Below are 22,087 nucleotides of genomic sequence, written 5' to 3'. Positions count from 1 at the left end.
AAATAACAACTACGAGATATTACAGACAGACAAATAATTATCCGAGAAAGGAAGAAGTAGCTATAGTATTTACTACAACATGAAGATAATCTTCTACAATAACCTGCAATTTTAAGTATATATATATATATTATTATTATTGTTGTTGTTGTTCTTGTTGTTATTTATATTATATTTATATTATATATATATAATATATATTATTGTTGTTGTTATTATTAATATTATTATTATTATTATTATTATTATTATTATTATTATTATTATTATTATTATTATTATTATTATTATTATTATTATTATCTGACACAGCCAGGGAGTCAAACCAGTATCATACCTTCCCTTAAATTCATTCACACTAGATGCATTCACTACCCCTAAGGGCAAATTATTTCGCTCACTCACTGCTCTCTTGGGAGAAAAACCTAGCTCTTACCCCTTTCTTGACTGTGAACAAACTTAACTTCCATCGATGTCCCCGTGTTCTCTCCCCACCTTCCATATAACGAAAAATTTCATCAGTTGAAATCCTATAACACCCATTCAAAAGTTTATAGACCTCTATCATATCATCCCTCTTTCTCCTGTTAACTAGAGTCTGCAATCCACATACTCGCAATCTGTCCTCATATTCTAAATCCCATAATCCGGAGATAATCTTTGTAACTCGTCTTTGCACGCCTTTCCGCAGCTTCTTCATCCCCTTGGAACTTGGGAGACCAAATCTGCGCACAACGGAATTTATATATATATATATATATATATATATATATATATAAATTCCGTTTTTAAATATTTCCGTTTAAGTAAGTTCCGTTTTTAAATATTTTCACTGCAGTTCTGCGATCGTAATGGTGCGCATGCGTGCTGAATTTGTTGATTCGTTAGCAAGGCGTTGGCGCCGTTTTCAGACATTCTCGCAGTGCGTACGCTTTTTGGTGTGGCCTAAGAAAATCGAATCGCCCGCCGCATGTGAAATTAGTTCAGTGATCGGTTTCTTGAATACGAGGAATGTGAAAGCAGCTGAAATTCATCGCAAATTATTGAGGTTTATGGAGAACACGGAATGAGTGATACAATAGTACGAAGATGGGTAAGACTTTTTAATGAAGGAAGGACAAGTGTGCACGATGCTCCTCCATAGAGAATTAAAAATGAAAGCGTCCTGACCTCGCGCCAAGCGACTTTCACCTGTTCAAACATCTGAAACCTTTCCTTGGTGGCCGGCAGTTTCAAGACGACGACGAGGTCAAAGAAGCAGTCGATACGTGGTTTGCGTCACAGGCGGCAACCCTCTACGACGAAGGTATACAATTCTTGGTGCCCCGTTATGATAAGTGCCTGAACAATGGCGGAAATTATGTAGAAAAGTAGTGAAAGATGTCTACTTTAATTTCAAATATTTTTTTTTTTTTTTGTAAGTATATTTTTGTTTCTCTGACAGAACTTACTTTTTTGGACATCCCTCGTACATAAAGAGAGAAAGAGAAAGATGGGCAAACATTAAAACGAGGAACTGGGCAATAAAACTTTGTGTGGGTCTGTGGTACTACAAAAGGAAGAAATTCCTCCACTTCTTTCTACTAAGAAAGAAGTGGAGGAATAGTTGACAAAAATGAAAAAGGAAAAGCTGGTCCTTGTCATAGACTTAAAACAAACAGAGTAGGAGACGTAACAGGAATATGTAACAAACGTCTGGGAGAAAATATGGACAAAAGAGTAAAGCTAATAATGATGTTAGATATCTGTTGGATTTTTGCTCAGATATAAAGATTTAACTCAGATACATTATAAATATTTTAACAAATTCACATGAAGAGAAGACAAGAGAATTAAAAATGTCTCGCCAACTATGTTATTGTCAAGATTGCTATATTTTTGTTGGTAATGACAAAAGAACAAACAGAAGGTTTGAAATAGGAAGGCTCCCCCATTTAATTTTGAGAAAGTCAAGTAGCTTTCAGAGGTAAATTGCAGACCCAAATATATAAATATAATTCAGAAAAAAAATTTGAAAACAAGAAAGAAATTTAAAGAGTCATTGGTATATTGCGCAGAAAACGTTGATTAATTCAGTCATAGAGCTATGCGATTAATTTGTTTGCAAGGACAGAAAACTCACATCTCCCTAATGGACTTTCTTTTCAGAAAGTTGGACAGGAATGTAAAAGAACGAATTATACAAAGAAAGAGTCCTGGCAAATAAATAAAGCCGTTGCTTCGAGAGAATATAGAGAAAATGTAAGACAACGAAGCTACATGCTTTATGTAGAGTAGTTAAACACAAATTACGGGATACTTGTCAGAATATAAAAGATAAATATCCTGAAGGTGACAAAATATTCTGTGATCTATTAAAAATGCTGAGAAATAACGTAAAAGAAATCATAGATGATAAACATGATATGAAAACTGAGAATAAGATGTTTGAAAGAGCATTAAAGAAAACAGAAGAGCTCCGCTTACTCCTTTTAGAAGTCAAAGGTGTTGTAGGATTTAATTCTTTTAATTCAGCGCACTACTGACACAGATATATACATCCATTTAAAAAGGACCTCTTCTTCCTACCCTATAAAACGTTTTTTTTTAATCATGAGATGTCAATTAAGAATAAAAACTTTTTCGAAAATTATTAAAAATGCTGAACATACTTTTCATTCTATAACATAAAAATGAAATTTAGATTTGTCCTCATATATACTGCCTTCCACCCCCACCCGGATAGGCTATCTGTGTTAATATACAAGTTTCCTAGAATTTTCTTTCTAGAGTCCTACCCGGACTTCAGCATTTTTAGTGTATATTTACGCTAAAAATTTGGAAGGAAACATTTAAAAATAATTTCATATATTATATTACAGATGTGCATTTACAGAATTTTTTTTTTTGAATTACAAACGTTTAGGCGGGAGCTTGGAAACTTCCAATTCTAGGTACCCTTTGATATGATTTCTACATTCGAATACTTCATAAGACACTTGGAATTATTCTGTATTAAACTTTAATACAGTAAGTCTATGAAATCGTATACGTTCTTCTAATCGCAGCATTATCATCAGTAATTCAACAATTCAGTTCACCTTTAAGCAAACAGTTTTGAAACAAAATTTATCTATATCAATCAACAAGCTATGAAATGTAATGAATGTTGTAAACTAGTCTTCAGATCTTTAATTATTCAATATTAAAATCGCATTCCCATTACTTTCACAGAAGTATCATATATTGTATGTACTGTATCAAAATTGTAAGAATGGGTTAAATTAAATGACAAATTCGATAGATGAAAAATTCTAAATGCTTCATTTGACACTTAGAACTATTAAACGAGAGATTAATACATATCTTTTCAGATATATTTTATCTAGAATGTTTCTAGACTAATTGTGAACGTGAACTCTAATATTATTCTGTTGGTGATTACTCCATATTATTCTGTTGGTGATTACTCCATATTATTTTCTTAGAAACCTGTTTATTCTTTTTAGAAATTAATGAGCATATTTTATATTCTATTATAAAATATGTTCATCAATTTATATTGTAATTATTATTTGCAGGTGTATATGAAAAATGGCATTTGGAACCGAGTTATGGTAACTGTACAGATAGTATAACACGATATTATTATAACAACAATGCAAACACCTGTCAGGAGTTCACATACAGTGGATGCGGAGGAAATGAAAACAATTTCTTCACTGAGGACGAATGCCGCACTCAGTGTGATGGTAAGAACTCTCTTTCTCGGATTCATATGTAAAATATCTAAAATTAACAATACAGTAACTTTTAGGTATAACTGCATGTTTGTCTGAAGGATACTTAGTGTCACATAGAAGTACTGAAGGTTGTTGTGTCTTTTTTTTATCTTTAAGTTATTCAATCTGATAATAAAATAAGTCATGAAAATTTTACTTTAAAATGTGACATTTTAAGCTTGATTTCTTCTGTTTCAGTTAATGCCGATATATGCACAATGCAGATGGAAGTTGGTCCTTGTAAGGAATTAACTTATCGCTATTATCATGACCATACGACTGATTCTTGCAAAACATTCGGCTACGGAGGTTGTCGAGGAAACGGCAACAACTTCGAAACGTTGAAAGAATGCCAGAGAAAATGTGAGTGCAAATTATCTTCAACAATATGCGAGAAAAAGTTTAAGAGTAAAATTTATTCCCTTATAGAACTGAAACATTTCAATAATGGTTTGTAGATAGAAATCCAAAACTCTAACCGATTAATTTCAGATATTTTAAACATTTCAAGTGAAGTCCTAAACGAAGTATTTAAAATTAAATTGTTTTTTTTTTTTAATATTTCTGTTTGTTTTGATAGAAATAGTCTGAAATTGAAATCAGAATTTCAAAAGATTCATTACTTCTAGCAAGAACTGACAAAGCGTAAAATGGAATTCTTACAGGTGAAACGGATCCTTGTGGATTGCTACCAGATGCAGGACCATGTGAAGCTACGGTACACAGGTACTACTTCAACTTCACGACAGGCACCTGCATGAAGTTCATCTACAGTGGATGTGAAGGCAACACCAACAGGTTCGATAAAGAGGAGGATTGTGCTGCAAGATGCATTAAAAGTGTGTAGTTTCAATGATTTCAAGCGAGGTTGAGAAAGGCATTCACTAATTCATAACTCAGATTGAAAATATCGCAGGTGAAATTGTATAAGCATTATAAGCTGTGTGCGTGTGTGTGCGCTAAAAAGAATAAAGAGCTGACAATTTATATATCGTTTGCTAGATGTCGCAGTCTATCTTTTGATATAAATGAAATAACGCATGTCATTTATAAGTGGGGAATGAATGAAAAACTTTATAACGTTCTCTAGATAAACAATATTAAATAAAATGCTTTAGTTGGCTGGTTTACGATCATAGCCGGTTTATGAAACATAGCAATCTAGAGGTATCAAAATCAAATTAGCCTTTGGTACCTTGGAAGTAACGCAGAGCATACTCAACCGAGTACGAGGAACCTTGGCGTTTAAAAAAAAAATGTCAGGACACTTTGAGTGTACCGTCATTTTTTTTTTTTTTGACACTTCTTGGCTAGACGTATTGTATTGAAATTGTATACATTACGAAGTTCATAAAATCAGTATTATCACAAATAAACATAGAGAACTTTAACAAATCTTGCGGGATTTTTTGAATGTAATATAACAAAAACTACTCTGATTACCTACTTCGGCTTCCATAAAACTGATCAGTGTTTCAGAAACTTAAACTGAGAAAGAACCAGTCTATGTAAGTGTCTTGCCGACTCTTAAAACTTCGTCAATAATTTTTAATCAGCTGGATTTTAAAAGAAACAGCGCGGAACCTTCAGCTCCTACACTAGAATCTCGAAATGTAATTATAAACATGCTATCAAAATGAAACATCTTCAGTACCGACGAAAGAATGAAATCATGCGTGTTACACTAACTGCGAATATTCCAATTTAATAAATACTTATTTCTTCGGCCACGGCATCGAAATCTCTATACAACTGACGCACTTCTCTTTTCTTGTCAGAGTTATTTTTTATGCTAAATAAGGAAATTTGTGTGGGGAGAAGGAGAGAAAAGAAACAGCCTGAATATACCCCCCCCCTCACATGAAATTCTCATGTGAGGGGGGGGGGTATATTTCAGACACCAGTTGTTTCAAATGATCCTTAATTGATGATCCATCCATAAGTACTTCGACCACATTTTAACTCCTCGGCCTCATCTTTTATTTTTTTTACAAAGAATTTAGCCTTTACACATTGTGTTTTTATGCTTCCTTATAATACTATTTTAGTTGATGTTGTTTTTTTTTCATTTATACAGAAGTCATTTGCATGTAAATCACACTCGCCAAAGCTGGCAAACGTATCGTACATGTTTATATTGCTGCTGTGTGTATGTGGTGTGTGGTGGGGGGACCATATTCTTCTTCCTATGACTGAATAGCCCAAATCGTGTCTTAGCCTTCTGGATTCATCGCCTACATCACTATTTATCCAAAACCTTCTCTCTAACTTGAACATTGCAATATGGTGTTACAGTACTGACTTATAGTATGAATCAGGTAACATATGTTTAAATTATGGCTGTGTTTGTTCCTTCGTTATCATTGAATGGGAGAAATATTCTAATATTTACCTTTGAAAAGCATCAAATCCTCTATTCTACGTGCAAATATCCTGATTATCAGTGTGTAACAATCTGAAAAATTGTCGATTTTTTTTATTCGTAACTTACTTTTCTTATGTATATATTTTGACCTGGATCCGATGAGAAAAGGATCTGATTTTTCTTTATTCTACACTTCTAACATACTATTTGATTAGCTTGTAATCATTACTCCTAAAAATACTTCCATATATTCCCAGTTTTCACACTTGTTTCAGTCTTTCCGTAATCAACTTTATTAATGTTCTATGTTTTGTACAAATGTAAATATTCCTTCTGCTTATTTCTCGGCATCATCAACATATGATGTAGTCCAAAGAGATTTTTTTTTTTACAATACCTTTAAGCATCTCTTACAAACGCTTGGATAATGTATTCCAGAACTAAGTTAAAAAAAAAAAAAAAAAAAAAAAAAAAAAAAAAAAAAAAAAAAAACATGGAACCTAGGATATCTCCTTCTGGCAGGCTAAGAATGAGATAATCTGGAACTCTAATAATGGATTCTCAGATAATCCATTTACTACAAAAATCCATTCTTAAGCTTCCATCCCATAGTAGATTCGAACCTGCAGCTAATTCACTAGAGTGAATACACTAACCACTCAATCAACTAATCCAGCAGAATTATAATCTTGTTTCCTATTATGCCATTAAAAGATTATTAATAATTTAATATACACTTATTATTTTCCTTTTTGATATTTCCCAGTCATTTCATTTATTTAAGCAACTCAAAATTTGAAGTGAAAAATCGATTAAATAGACGCAGAAAAAAAAAAAGAAAGAAAAGTACTCTCCAAGTATTTTGTGGATCTCAAAATGCTAAAAAGACGATTTACAACTCACTTAATCACCTAAAACAGCATATTAAATTAATAACCAGCTAAATAAACTTCCATTATAAGAAAGAACATTGCTGTATTCATTTTTACATGATTTAAGCATTTTCCTACTAGTAACCCTCAGTAGCGTTTCTTGTTCATTTTATATTAATGAAATTTAGTTTTTGTCCAAAAGCTCTTTTGAAAAGTGGAATATAAATAACGTTCAAGTTAAGGGGATAATAAATCTCTCGTTATTTTATTTAAAGCCAGATACGAAACTCGGAGATCGAAATCTATCGAATTCAAAGAGTTTCATGCCGAAGAACTATCGGCGAGTCGAGGAGTAAGTGATCACCTGGGTAGTACAACACTAGGGCAACTCGTTGCAAAGGTGGAGCAAGTTCCTTCACTATCCTTAATATTTTCTCATAATGTAAAACGCAGCTCCTAGGAGATGTATTACTGTTTTACATTATGAGGAGAGGTCACTACCCAGACCGATTTCGACCTTTATTGAGGTCTCATCAGTGAGTAGGTAGACCTGGAATACCAAAGTTTGAGTGAACCGAATATACCCCCACTAACGAATTGCCAGAGCGTGTACCCATATATATTATTATTACTACGTTCAAGAGCCAAGAAGCTATTTTTCCGGCGGCGTAAATTAAGTTAAGGGGATAATAATAAAAGAATGAGGGATTTATTATCCCCATAACTAAATTTACACCGCCGGAAAAATAACCTCTTGGCTCATGAACGATAAATAACGTTCGTTTAGTCCCTCTATTATCGTATGATTTATTTTCCAGTGATGTATATCTGTTACGAGTTATGTATCTGTAATGAAATGAGTCATGCAAGATAGTTTGAATGATTAAAACCAAACTTTATTTTTAAAGTTGGAAAACAGGAAAAGTTATACTTCCTCTTGACTAGACTTCATCATGATCTTTTCTTCAATAAGCTGAAAAGAGAAATTCTGTTTAGGATAAAAAGGAATTTAAAAAGAAGCTAGAAATATTATATTATTAAGATCTCTAATAATAGTACTTATAAAAAAAAAAAAAAAAAAAAAATCCAGTTTAAATTTATTATTAGTTTCCAGCCTGTAAGCACATGAAATAACTGTTCGCAGAAATATCAAATTGGATTAACTGAATCTTGCGTAATTAATTTCTTTCTAAATGCTTTTAAATCATTAAGTAAGTCCCCCCCCCAAAAAAAATTAAAAATTTTGCATTTTCTAAATTTAAAAAAAATCAGATATAACCGTAAAAAAAAATTGCTTTTTATGAAAAAAACAACCGTAAAAAGTTATAATTATACATCATGAAAACAATTCATAAAAGTGAATAAGTGTTCACGATATGGCATTGATGATGCATAGAATTAGTGAAAAATCAAAACTTTTTTTTTTTAGTTTTTAAAGACAGTTCAAAATGAAACTGCCTGCAAGGAACATAATTTTCTTGGGGAAAAAAAAGCACTCGATCTGGATGGTTGGTTGATTAAAGGTTTTATTAGTGCAAGATACTACAGCAATGGCATAGCAGTTGGGGAATGCAGGAATAGACAAATATCTTGGTGACAAAAAAAAAAAAAAAAAAAAAAAAAAAAAAAAAACGCCATTTTTACATCTATAAGATATTTCCATAAGTTGGCCTTTTTCTTCCTAGATTTGCATCACGGTGTCCGTTTCAGGGTACACTTTTCTAGTGTAGCGTAGTACCGACGAAATAAGTTCATAATAATTAAATGTTTCAATAAATTCAGATACATTTAATTACTTACTCATGCAAGTGTTCTCACATTCTGCTTGGCTTCTGAAATTATTCTCGTTACCTAGGCAACCTCCATAAATGAAGGTTTCGCACTTTCCAGTCTTAGGGTTGAAAAAGAAACGAGTGAAATAGCCACGGCAAGGTCCTGATTCTGATTCAAGTTCACAGATGGAAGCAGGAGCGCGCAGAGCTGCAAGAAAAATATCGCTGCGTTAATTCTCAGGTATGGAAAGATTGATAAAATAAAATCAGCTTGCGCCTTTTTATTCCCGCATAAAAAGTAGGCGAGGCCGTTTTAGCCTAATCTAACTTTATTGATAATTCTTAAGAATTAATAGTAATAAAACAATTCTGAGAATCAGTGTGAAATGAATGGAGTGTGAATCTGTAGCAAAAATGTTGAGAATTTAAAAAGTAGAGCCTTGAGATTTTATGTGAATTCCACTGATACGTTTAATTACTTACAAGTGTTATCACATTCTTCGTTACTTTTGAATTATTCTTGTAGCCTGGCAACCTCACACAGTTCACAATTGTATTCCAAGCAAACATTAAGATTATAAAGCTACGATTCTTTTTTAGCTTTGCCATAATTCAATCATAAAATACTTCTAATCATCATTAGATATAGTCGTCTCCTCCTTTCATCATCCCCTACGACTTTGAAAGACTGGAGAATTCCATCCCTTTTTTTTTTTTTTTACTTGAATCTACAGCATGGTTATTGTTTACACGTTATTTGAATATTATTTTCCCTTTCCTGTTCACTCGACTTAAGAAAATGTGTGTTAAATTACTAATTCGTATATGCCAATTAGCCGGCCTGGTTGATCGAGTGGTTAGTGTATCCGATCTCCAGCCAATAGGCTGCGGGTTCGAATCTCGCGTAGGTACGGGTGTTTGTGATTGTCTTCCCCCTTCATACATTCCTTCACCCAAGTATAGATATACTCTCCCAATATGGAGATGGATCACCATGGGAGTAGTAGACCCAAAACCTCCCGCAATGGGAGAGGCTTTCACCCTACAGTGGGTAGAAAAATAGGCTGTTCATCATCATATGCCAATTAAATTACTTTTTTGTATTTCATGTATAAGTAGACGTCGAGTTTACGAATTTATTAAAAGACTGCCAGATGTTCCAAATTATTCATTCGGTCACATTCGAGTGACGTAACCTTGTTACACGCATGATAATGAAATTATTTTGCTAACTAAATACTTGGATATTTTACTCTTTCTTTCTGAACGCCTCCGATTGGCATTCAAAACATTTTCACTCAATTATTTATATTTCCACTTTTTGGAAGTCTTATGTTATACGAATTTAAATGAAAATTGAAAATCTAAAGATCGGGCCCCTCGACACGACTCTCTCAAACAAACAGCAAAATGAAAGGCCTAACTTTAACAAAGAGCGTCTACTTGTGTAGCGATCTGAGTACACGTATAATGAATGCTCTTACGCCCTCTATACAGCAGTGACGTAACGATCCAATCATTTATTGGAATCATATATACAACAAATGATAAGAGCAGAACAAGAATATCCCCCTCCCCACAGCATTGGAACCCAGAGCCAGTTCCTGTTGTTCCTCTTTCGCACATGGATGTCGCCACAGTGCAGTTCACGATTAGTTTCGTTCATTAAGCAAATAAATGATCACAGTTTTTGGTTCTTAAATATGAACGTAACTGATAATTCTACGTGTAACTGACATCGAAGATTGCTTGTATATAATTTTAGGATCAAACTCACGGGAGTTAATTAATACAAACTATGATTTAATGAAATATCTAACTTGTCTCTACTTAAAACGTTCAAAGAAAAAAGTTTGTGCAAATGCGAACTATATAATTAATGATAATAGTTATGAGTGATTTAAAATATTTAATTGTAACTGCTTAACATATTAATAAATTGATTTTTTTTTAATATCAGCGGAATTGATCGCCTCTTTCAATTACAATAATATACGTAAAAGAATTAACAATTCGCATAATATTATGGCTCTGGGAATGCACAAGGAGTTATACTGGTAGCTTATGCATTAATAATAAATAAAATTTGTTTCTCTCGTTGAGATGATTTTAACTATATGAACCACATTAAAAAGCACTCGCCTCTAATGTCAAACAATAAATTAGGGAATTGAAAATAATCAAGAAGTTGAATATTAAAAATTGCAAGTGAACAAACGAATGTAAATTTTTAACTCCAGTTAATACTACACGCCTTCATAGAACGCATAACCGATCATACAACACACAAAAAAAAACATACTGGCCTCGTGGCTTAGTCAAAATCAAAACAGTCAACTTACCACCACACTTGTTCAAGCATTCATCTCTGGTCTCAAAATTGTTTCTGTTTCCACCACATCCACCATAGATGAAAGAAATGCATTGGCCTGCTTCCTGATCGTAATAGAAACGAGGGAAACTTCCCCTGCAGGGGCCAGTTTCGCCCTTTTTATCACAGTCAGGTCTGTCAAGTGCAGCTGCAAATTCTTGATCAGTAAAAATAAATAAAATAAAAAGATTTCAATTACTTTTAGAAATTGTGTTTTCATTTCTTAAGCCTAAAACCATAAAACTCAATATTTCACGAATTTACACCATTTAAATTCATTAAATATATAAACAGTGAAAAGGGTTTTGTTACTCACCGTCACCACTACCACATCGCTCTTCGCATGCCTCCTTGGTTGCAAAGTTGTTGCCATTTCCTCCACATCCACCGTAGATGAATTCCTCGCAAGTGCCCGTCTTAGAATTGAAGTGGAAGCGAGGAAAGTAAGCACGACACATCCCGGTTTCAGCTTCCAGAGAGCACACATTAATGGAATCTGGTAAGAATGGGAAAAATTACAGTTTATTGAAATGTGATAAAAATTAGTACTTGATTTAAGGCATTTTTTCTGATCCTATTTAAAACCAGAAAAGGTTTTACATATTGCTTTTGAGATCGTAATTTTTCAGTAACTTTAAGTATCAAGTGGATTATCTCAATATTTAAGTCAGTGAATAATTTATTATCCAATATAAACTGTGTGCGATAATTAATTTAACAAACAAAATTGCACGTACTACATGACAGTCTGCTTTCGATAAAAAGAAAGGCGATACAACTGAGCATCAAACTTTGCACTTACCAGCGCAACGTTCTAAACATTCTTCTTCAGTATCGAAGTTGTTTTCGTTACCCTGACATCCACCATAGATGAACTTTTCACATAATCCTGTATCTGGATTAAAGAAGAAACGGGGCATATAAGCAAGGCACATTCCTTTCTCGGGCTCCAAGTGGCAGATATCATCACCTAAGTGCGGGAAAAAGTCAAAATATGTTGTTATCTGTTGTTAGCGGTATGCGATAGTGAACAGTGTTTTCATAGGTCTCTCAACACTGCTGACAAGAGAATATTGCTAACATGTGGTAACAATTAATAGGGCTGCAGACACTCTTTCCACGCCGAGTTAGTAAGAGCAACTACAAACATCCATTCCCATGGCGGATTCGAACCCGCTGCCCACTTGAGGCAGCATTATATTAAAAGCATGCAATGAATATAAAAATCATAGGATTTCATTAATAATGATTTTAAAATAATTTAGTACTTAAAAACATTTTTTAATTTTAAAACATCTTAATATAAATTAAACAACGCGAATAAGAAAAGGATATTAGCAAGTAAAATTGAAAATCACACCGATGGAAACACGATCACTAATGTAATTGCCTCATAAAATTCTTAATTAAAAGAACTTAGTATTCAACATTATATGCTTCAAAACGAGTGTTTAGGAGATGCGAATGCTTTCCAGGAAGCAGCTCCAAGACAGTTCAAGAAAATAAATAAATAAATAGTTTATTGAAATACGTATCTATAACTATTCGAAGTGAAATTCCTGGAATTCACAAATACAAACCTTAGTCTGAACAGGTGTGTGTGTGATTCAAATTGCTCCTGGTTTTCAATTTAAAAAAGATCATTCTTGAAAATAAAATAAATACTTTATTGTCGTAAAGGATATATCATTTTAAATTTCTTGGCCAGAATTTAAAATTTTCCTGAGAACTTATGAGAATGTAACCTTCGGCATGGAAGTCGGTTGGTTTGCACTACTTAAATGATATGAAACCATATATTCGCCTTTAGGTTTCACTGGCCTTACAGCAGTTTCGAACTCTTTGGTTCTCATCAGACTAAAAACTAAAATTCTTCAGTCTAACCGTAGCAATCATCTAATGTCAAAAAAGTTATTTTTTTAATATGAGAATTCTCAATAGGTGCGATCATAAATCACTAAAATAAAGAGCCTAAAAGGCTTCATTTGGGCGAAAGAAATTTACATATTATTTGATTCTTAAAGTCAAAAGAGCAAACTTTTAGGATCTATGCAATACCGATCGGGAGACTAGAGTGGTTGCCTGCCTTGTGTGCTGTCCCTTATTGGACTTCAAATTAAGTGTTATAAAACATCACAGTACGAAAGTTCATCATGTTGACTTGTTGATCGCTGCTGGCCCAAAACCAATAATCAAGTCACCAATGAGAAAAGTAAGCTGGAAATACAGTAATAAAAAAATAAAAAATTGAGCGAGGAAATGCCTGAGATAATTGTCATTCCGAAATGTCATTGAACTTATAATCGCCTCTGCAATAACCAGTGCTCTATTATTGTTATAAACAAACGTGTTTGGATATAAATACTCTCTCATTATTATGCTTGCTAAAGACATGGCAGAGCTCAAAAATTCATATTCCAACATATTCCTTTCCAGTATTAGTGTGTTTAAAAATTCATACACTTCACAGCATATTATAAGTACCAATTTTTATTTATTTAAGAAATTATTCCGACTATTCTATTCCATTCTTTTTTCAAAATTTAATCCTAAAAAACACTTGCAAGAAGTTTTGTGAAAGAATATTTAATCTATAATTCCATATTGTGCTTCTTTATAAATTGAACATACGACAAAACTATATTCATATAGTGTTAGTCAAGAAACTACTACTAGTAGTACTTCAAATTAAGTGTCATGAGACATCACAGTGCGAAAGTTCATCATGTTGACTTGTTGATCATTGCTAACCCAAAAACAATAACTAAGTCACCAATGAGAAAAGTAAGCTGGAAATGGAGTAAAAATAAAAATTACTCTCACTTAAACTAGGAGACCAAGAATAGAGTTGGTCTTAAACCAATTAATATATTATCACGAGTATTAATTTAGGTAAGTTAGTTCAACCCTATTTATTTAAGTATGCTTTTTCATGCATTTCTAATTTTAATTAATTAATTAGTAATATGGTCACTTCGTTCACAACAAGTTTTGTATTATGATTATATTTGCCTTTCTGAAGTCTCTTCCTTAACGAGAGCGACCCACTCTTTAATTTATATAGATCATATAAATTTAACTAAAATAACTTTATCCGATGACCCACTAGCTAAAAATACCTGTCTCTGTTGCTGACCGAACTCTTATTTATCTTCCATACAGATCTTCGCTTGTTTTCTATCTCCTGTGATGCTGCAAAGTGTTCCCTTCATCGATCCCTATAAAATCATCTCACCAACTTGCATTTATCCCCCCCCCTTCAGTTTAACATTCCATAACCCTACATTGTCCTTTAATTTGTCGCCATAGTCAACATTTCACAGTCCTGAAATCATCGTAACTATTCGCCCTTGAACTCGTGCTAGTGTTTATTAATTTTCCATACACCCAAGGGACTAAATCCGCACAGTCGAAGACCAATGCGAACTAATCAGCATATTATATAAAATGGCAAATCCACTTTTCTGTGGCGAAGTGTTAGTGACATTTTTCAATTATTCGAGCAATCCCCTGTGTCATCTTCACTTCCTTTATGTCCCTTTAACTTCATTCCTTATGCATCATTACCAGCAACTCCCTTGCTACCTTCACCTTTGGCAGTGTATTTCCATCAATACAGTTGGCGACAGTGAACAGTGTTTTCATAGGTCTCTCAACACTGCATCATCGGAAGACAGTTGAATGGCTCCCTTAAAATCAGATGCAATGTTGTCAATATATAAGATCTGGCAGTTGCTTAGTACCCTACTTTTTCTCCTCCTTCACAGAGGCACTACACACACATCTAACACATTTATTTGCAGTTTAGCCAGACACTCTACTTCATGCCACCAATCAAGTATTAATTCTTCTCCCCTCCCCATAATCTGATGACTAAACTTATGGGATTTTTAGCCGGAAGTAGGGGAGAACATAATTCAGAAAACAGAATTACGCAATTCATAGATAAGTCTCTTTTCTTCCGGACACTTCCTGATCAAAGAAAATGTTAAAACGCATCACTGAACATAAAATAAGTTACATCCTTCTAAGAAAATTCTAAGTTAATTTATTTATTGTGATCCACCAGTATCATTTGATAACTGATTAAAAAATCCTCACAGTAACGCATATGCTATGAGAATCGTGATCTTTCAACAGAAAAATATGTCTCTTTAATAGAATGGGGGAGCGGTAGACTACTGGAGTGGTATACAGGAATCTAACAATAATAACTTTAAGGGGGGGGGGGATTTCCTTTTCATTTTTTTCCAATAATTAATTTTCCTTAACGATTTGCATAATTTCTTTTGGGAATTCCTGAAATTATTTCTGTAAATCATTATGCCCATAAAGAATACCATCATTTGGTGTAGATACAGAATATTCTATTCCTTCTCACATTCTGTCATCATCATGCCTATCAAGGATTTAGGCCTAGCATGGCCTGTTCCGGCCTTAGAAGTCATCATCATTCTCACATTCTGTGAACATAAATAATGGAACAGCAACAGCTATTTGGGTATTTTATTCCAAATTTGTTTTTTAATGTTCTACAATGGACATCTCATATCATACTCTCAGTACTTTTTTAGTTTAAATACTCAACTAAACACATATCTCCCTCTCTCCTCTAAGAATGCTGTGATGGATAAAAATAAACGCAGGGGCAAAGCAAGAGAAGAAAGCCACTACGAATAACTTACCGTGGACGGCCACAGACAAGACTACAACGCAGAGAGCTCCAAAGAAGTTCATTGCTAAGCGATTTCTTGCTTACTGGAAGACAGAGAAAGAGGGTAACGGGCTGATGAGTTTATAAAGTGCGGCTTTCAGCAACAGGTGGCGTATTCAACAACATGTGGTGCACACAGGTGCGGTGTACCCAAGATAACGAAACTCGAATGTGAGAAGTTACCTTTTGTAAACAGATGCAATCACTTATTTTTTATCTTTAAAAGATAAAGAACTCTGACGATATGTTTAGAATCAGCTCCGTTCTAGCTACCAGGACAGCCAGCCATCGGAAATGACCTCTCGAATACGTCATTCAATTACAAGCAAATAGTCTCTTGAACAAAACCATAAATTGGTTATTCTTATAATTCGGATGGAATAAAGAATGAATCCACTTTATCTTACTTCCGCATTGACATTTCGGTTATGTCAAATTCGACACTGATTACGTGCAACACGATGAAAGCTCACCAGTCTTTATCTCTGCATAATGATAAAGGATAGTTTCTAGTTCAGATAAGCGGAAAAATAGCGATTATAATCGTCTAATCCAAAAATCAATACACCAATCCTTTTCCTGATTCTCGTGAAATGCTTTTGAAATATTTTTTTCTCCAAATTCATTCTTTCCTACACATATCCGTTGAAAAGTTCAGCATGTAGACTTGTTGTCTCATTTTCATAAGTCAAATTTTTTGTATATTAATTAAGCTACGAAATTATCATCGCTTGACACGCCTGTCCTCTGCTTCGATAATTATATGGTTATTAAATATAAACCGCATATTTCCCAAAAAGAGGTTTACATTAAATAAACCATTTAATATCTTTATATTGTTAACAAATGAAAATATCTCTATATTAATTGATTTTTCCACATAATCAGCCATTGCTTCCTGGGTTGTGTCGTATTAATTTATATTAATGTGCATCTCGTACTAAAATGAACCGGACTGACTTCTCAGGTACTTAAAAATTTTGCTAATATCACTGGATTAAATGCTGTCGAGCAATGCAATTCTATACCAATCTTCCATTCCACCCCACCAAAAAAAAAAAAAAAAAAAAAAAATGGAATTTTTAGTATTCTATGAAAGGAAGTTAAAATCTCGAAATTATAACATCTTAATTTCCAAAATCACCGGTACTTTCTTTTGTATTTGGCGTATAAATATTGCTACCGAAAATATTATTCTACAAAATAGAACATCTTAAAGAATATTTTATATTTCAAAGACTATAATAATACACTACAATGCACCTTACTTCCTTCCCAACAACTAACGAATGAAGGTGTAGTTCGTACGGTGGTGGTTTAAATGGAAGTTGACGTTGCATGTTAATTTTAAAATATCGGCATGTAGTTTCCTTTAGCCTCTTTCCCGAGAAATGAAATAATCACATCGTAAGTGCTAATATAATAATAATATATCAATTATAACTGCATTTGAGAGGTAAAATTCAATTTCTTTCCTCCCCCCCCAAAAAAAAATCGTTATAATTAATAAAACCTAAAAACCAAAATGCTCGTTTTATGAGCATTTTGTTTTATTTTAATTGTAAATTAATATTTTAAATTATATCTTATATAATTACAGTTTTAATAGTTTGATTCTCACACCTAAATATTAGCAGTATAAATTTGAAATAAATAAAAAGGAAATGCGTGGTGAACCTTGATTGATCGACCGTGAGATGCAGTGATTAATACCCTTGGAGGGTAATGGATGGCAATGCTGTAGCCAATGAAGTTTTAACTGAGGTTCAGCTGTTGCTGTTACCCCCTGGGGTGCTGAGATTCGAGAGTTATGAGTACGCTCTCTTAAAGTTTTTGCCTTAAGGGAGCAATTTGAGTCTCCGGAGAAAGTGTTCTCTGACACGGCCCGCTGAGGGGCTTTGTTGGTGAATGATTTTCTTCGGAATTTGAGCGGTTCTGCTCGGTGGTGGTGTGGGTGGAAGGCCATCACTGAGTGGAGCCAACGCTGAGATGGACGGTCTTTACCCCACGATTGAGTGGCCTAGGGATCATTCGAATTTTTAGAGATTGGCTTTACTTACACATCGCCAGTGAAGTTCTAATTGAGGCTCGGTTATTGCTGTTACCCTCCTGCCATGATCAGAGCTTTAATAGCTCAAAAACACCTTATCCCTACAGATAACGGGGAAGATGAAAAGCATTCTTGCTTCGCCCCTTTAAGCCAGTCCTTATAAGGTGACTGCAAGTAGTTAAGACCCCCATGAATATGAACAAGAACTGCTTGTTCTTGTTCATATTCTTTTGAAATATCTGTCAAGACAACTAAGAATTTTATCAAATTCATATGACATTTTTAGATTCTAATTTGAATCTAATTAAAACAATGAATTAACTCCATAAATTTACAAGAAATATAAATTCTGAATTCTGTGGGTAATTTCAAATGAGATATTTACAACGGACAAATTTCATTAGTGAAGAGATGGAGTCTGCAGAATTATCACTTTAACTTTTATAAAATTTGCGTAAATAAGTTCATTTGGATGTCTAGTCTTATCATAGTAGAACATAATAATTGAAATGCTTGCATTACATAAAATAAATGATACGCTTCAACGAAGTACAACATACCTAAACAATCATTTAAGATTGCTTAGGTATGTAATATTTAGGAATCAAAATATTCTAGGGTGAGTTTGGAACACTATTACAATGAAATAAATTTAAAATCGGTATTGAAATCTGATAGTAATTTCATATGATCATTTTTTGTTTCAACGACTCATTCTGCATGTCTTCAGTACAGTATACTAAGAGGATGACGTTCATAATACGCAAAGTTGCTGCTAAACACCTATTATTCGGTTTATTTTTTGCCATAAGTCACTATAAATATGGATTTTTTTTTTTTTTTTTTGGCAAAGTAAATGTTTATGTTTTGAGTTGTAAATTTTCGATTTTTTTTTTTTTTTTTTTTGAGTGTGTGTGTGTGTATGGGGGGGGGGGGTCATACGAAAATGCACAAAAGGAATCTACTCTTCTACCTTAGCTATTAGAGGTGATTACGCACATACTCTCAAACATACAAACCATGATTAAATCCATATGTTTATGGTGTTTGTGAATGTCTTTAGGTGATAAATGATTTTCGTCGCGGGGAGGGGGAGGTGAGCTATAAGTTTACACTATTTCGTGAGTGGAATCGTCATTAAAAAAAACAAAAAAATAGGGAACTACTAATTGGACAATCCTTTCGAAAGCAATGCTTAAGTTTAATGGCTTTTTCCATGGTTGAGAGAGTGTCAAGTTAGGCCTAACAACAGCATCGTAGAGTTGTTGTTTAAATACTAAAACGATACTTGAACTACGATTGACTAAAACACAGCATATTCTAATCTGGTGTATTTTAGGACTGCCATATTACGTTGGTCTCGTGCATGTGTTCTTTTTTATGCGAATCCCATCCATTAAACATGGTAACACCTTAGCTCAGTAAGTTTGTAAAAGTTAAATAATTAGGTTAACTTCTCTAGAGACAAAATATAGAACTTTTTAGAGCACCTTCAAACCTCCAATAATCAGACTGGTGATTACAAGCACAGGACAATGAAATTAATCTACCATCCAAAGATATTCGCGAACATCTAGACCTACAGAAGAGTTGATCCATGATTGACTGGTCGAAGAACAGAGCCTTATCCGCTAGGTCAAAGTTAGGAGTTTAAAATATGCGAGTAGTATACTATAGTGATTTCTTTAAAACAATTAAGTAAAAATAAACACTAATAACGTACTTGAATTTTCATATTTTTCGCTTGTATTGGCTTCTTCAAAAGTTCATTGTTTTGTTTTTGAAATATTCATACATATCAATTACGTCCATATCATAATGAATTAATAACAAAACTAGATTTAACCGTTCTATTTCCAAGGTGTTTTATTCTTTCACGCACTGAATATTCCCCACCCAAGCGGAGCATCTGATCGTGGTAAAGGAAATCTCATTGTGATGGTACCGACATTTTTTTATACTTTTGTTCCCGTATTTTTGGATCTGCTTTTTTTTTTCGCTATTCTCCATCTAGCTGAGATCCATCCATCCCACCGCCATGTTTTCTTTGATGTGATCCATGGTCATCTAGTAAGCAAGATCCTGACAGAAAGCATATGCTGCATTGGCAAGATGAGTCGTTTTGGATTACGGAATCAATCGGCTCACTGTGCGCTTCCCTCCGAGGTTAATGATAGCATAATAAATATCCTATCCCATTGTGTGGGTTTCTGTGATAAAAATACGTGGTGGCGCTGGTTTAGACACAAGCATCTTGCTTCTGAGTGCATTTACTGCTTGCCAAAATTAGGCAGTCTTGTGTCATGGATCGAGAGCTTTGTGCTGAAATCTTCACTCTTTTAAGAATAAAACTTTCATTCTCAAATTTACAAGGGCTCTTTCCAAGTAGAGAGCAAAATGAGAAATGACAAAAATAATGTGAAGAAGAAACGAAATTCGATAGATGTATATGTTTCGAATTTCGTTTCTGCTTCGCATTATGTTTGCCAACAGAAATGTTTAATAATACACGCAATACGCAAACACCGAAGTGGAATAGATGTCCCTTCTTTATCAGAAAGTGTTGGTTGAATTCCCCAGTCTGTAAATAACCTTCATTTACATCCATCTTTTCACACGAACAGGAGATATTATTGTGAAAAGGGCATCGAAAAATTTAGAAACTCCTTGCCATCTCTTTTCGAGGGATAACAATTACGGTTACTCCACAAAAAAATTAAAGTTAAACTAATTAAAAAGAATGATATTAAAGTGAAATTTTCTGGATATTCCAGATGAGATTTGCTCAGGAATGAAGGATCAAGGAGTGGCAGTCATAAGAAATATATTCCTACCTACAGTAATCATGTCTCAAAAAAGGAACATCACCCTTACGTCCGAAACCTTCATCTTGCAGTTTCACTCAAAGCAAGCTGTCTCAAATGCCTTGCAATACATTGCTTGGAAAGAAATCAACTGACACCATAGAACGAGGAACAAACAGCCATGGCACCCACTTTAATAAGATATAGAACCACCTTTCTCTGCGATGACTGCAGCAATCCTACGGGGCATACTTTCTGCTAGCGTATGATAGCAGTCAATGAGAATTTTTAGACCATCCTGTAGTCATGTAATCAGGTCCTGAGCTGTTGTGGGGCGGACGTCCCTTGACCTCACCCGAAGCTGCAGTTTATCCCACAGATATTCAATAGGGTTTAGATCAAACGTCTGTGAAGGCCAGTCAAGTGTAGTGACGTTTTTGTCCACAAACTACACAGTTACAGCAGCAACATTATAACACAGTGCATTGTCTTGCTGAAAGAGACAATTGTCAGTTCCGTAGAAATACCACAAAGTAGGAAGTATTGCATTGCCCAGAATGTTTAGATACGTCTTCGAGTTTCGCATTTATGTTCGTGGCACCAGGAACAGAGGTCCGAGACCAAAACAGAAAAACCAGGACCATACCATCACACCCCTACCTCCGAATATCATAGTTGGGGGGGGGGGGGTACGCACCCTGGTAAGAGACGTTCACCGGGCATCAGCCACAACCCACACCCGTCCATCTGTTCGGTAGAGCAGATAGACGGGTAATATAGTTTGCCAAGCTTCAATGTATCACCGTATACTCTCTATGCACCATTGAAGACGACGCTGCATGTTGGTTTGGGTAATGGTAATGTGGTCTTGCATATTGCAGTCCCGCCATGGAAATCCATGTCGTGAGCCTCGGTTCTGAATGGTTTTTGTGTAGATTCATGTTCCAGCCGATGCCCGGAACTCCGGGTTCAACGTGTCGACTTTCGAATGGCTGTTTTTACATATTATCCTTCGTAGCACTGTACGGTCACGTTGGTTGAGCGTCGTGGGTCGTCCGCTGCAGTTAGCACTTGCAGTTGACTCCATGCACTTCCATATGGTATCACTGATTGTTGACCTGGGATGGCCCCATTTGTCAATAATTTGCAAAATAGATATTATATTATTTGTATGCAGATTGATTCGGTTAATCCCCAAGATAATTAAGAATAAAAGTTTAATACGGACGCAACTAATTTCGTTGGTAAGCCAACTTCGTCAGGTGTCAAAATACAATGTCATATAAAGAAAAGAAACGACGGAATATATATATATATATACAGGGTGTTCGGGATAAATTTGACATATTTATAATTAATTATATTTTTCCGTAAGTTA

At 34.3% G+C, this 22,087-nt stretch overlaps 2 protein-coding genes across 2 annotated transcripts in view; one reads left to right on the top strand and one right to left on the bottom strand.

Annotated features, from left to right (window-relative positions):
• Nucleotides 1-22,087, top strand: part of LOC150104608 (actinia tenebrosa protease inhibitors-like) — a 54,632-nt gene that overhangs the window by 9,879 nt on the left and 22,666 nt on the right. Inside the window, exons 3-5 of the mRNA XM_090395592.1 lie at nucleotides 3,561-3,731; nucleotides 3,960-4,124; nucleotides 4,427-4,600. Of these exons, the coding sequence (XP_090251718.1) occupies nucleotides 3,561-3,731; nucleotides 3,960-4,124; nucleotides 4,427-4,600 (510 nt within the window). The remainder of the gene's footprint in view (nucleotides 1-3,560; nucleotides 3,732-3,959; nucleotides 4,125-4,426; nucleotides 4,601-22,087) is intronic.
• On the bottom strand, nucleotides 7,873-15,980 carry LOC150104609 (carboxypeptidase inhibitor SmCI-like). The gene is made up of 6 exons (XM_090395220.1): nucleotides 15,827-15,980; nucleotides 11,944-12,111; nucleotides 11,458-11,637; nucleotides 11,113-11,298; nucleotides 8,799-8,978; nucleotides 7,873-7,971 (listed from the first exon to the last, which is right to left on the bottom strand). The coding sequence occupies exons 1-6, from the start codon at nucleotides 15,876-15,878 to the stop codon at nucleotides 7,964-7,966; spliced, it is 774 nt and encodes a 257-aa protein (XP_090251346.1). The 5' UTR covers nucleotides 15,879-15,980; the 3' UTR covers nucleotides 7,873-7,963.

Source organism: Typopeltis vanoorti, chromosome 7 (assembly GCF_054136105.1).
Source record: "Typopeltis vanoorti isolate ZY-2024b chromosome 7, IOZ_Tvanoo_1.0, whole genome shotgun sequence".
NCBI classification, from domain to species: domain Eukaryota; kingdom Metazoa; phylum Arthropoda; class Arachnida; order Uropygi; family Thelyphonidae; genus Typopeltis; species Typopeltis vanoorti.
The sequence above is the reverse complement of the archived record's forward strand: the minus strand, read 5'-3'. Positions and strand labels throughout refer to the sequence as shown.

Coding starts and splice junctions, on each gene's coding strand:
- LOC150104609 (XM_090395220.1), bottom strand. CDS start 15,878: ATGAACTTCTTTGGAGCTCTCTGCGTTGTAGTCTTGTCTGTGGCCGTC. Junction 11,638..11,943: donor ATGTTTAGAACGTTGCGCTG/GTAAGTGCAAAG, acceptor CATTCTTACCAG/ATTCCATTAATGTGTGCTCT. Junction 11,299..11,457: donor GCGATGTGGTAGTGGTGACG/GTGAGTAACAAA, acceptor TTACTGATCAAG/AATTTGCAGCTGCACTTGAC.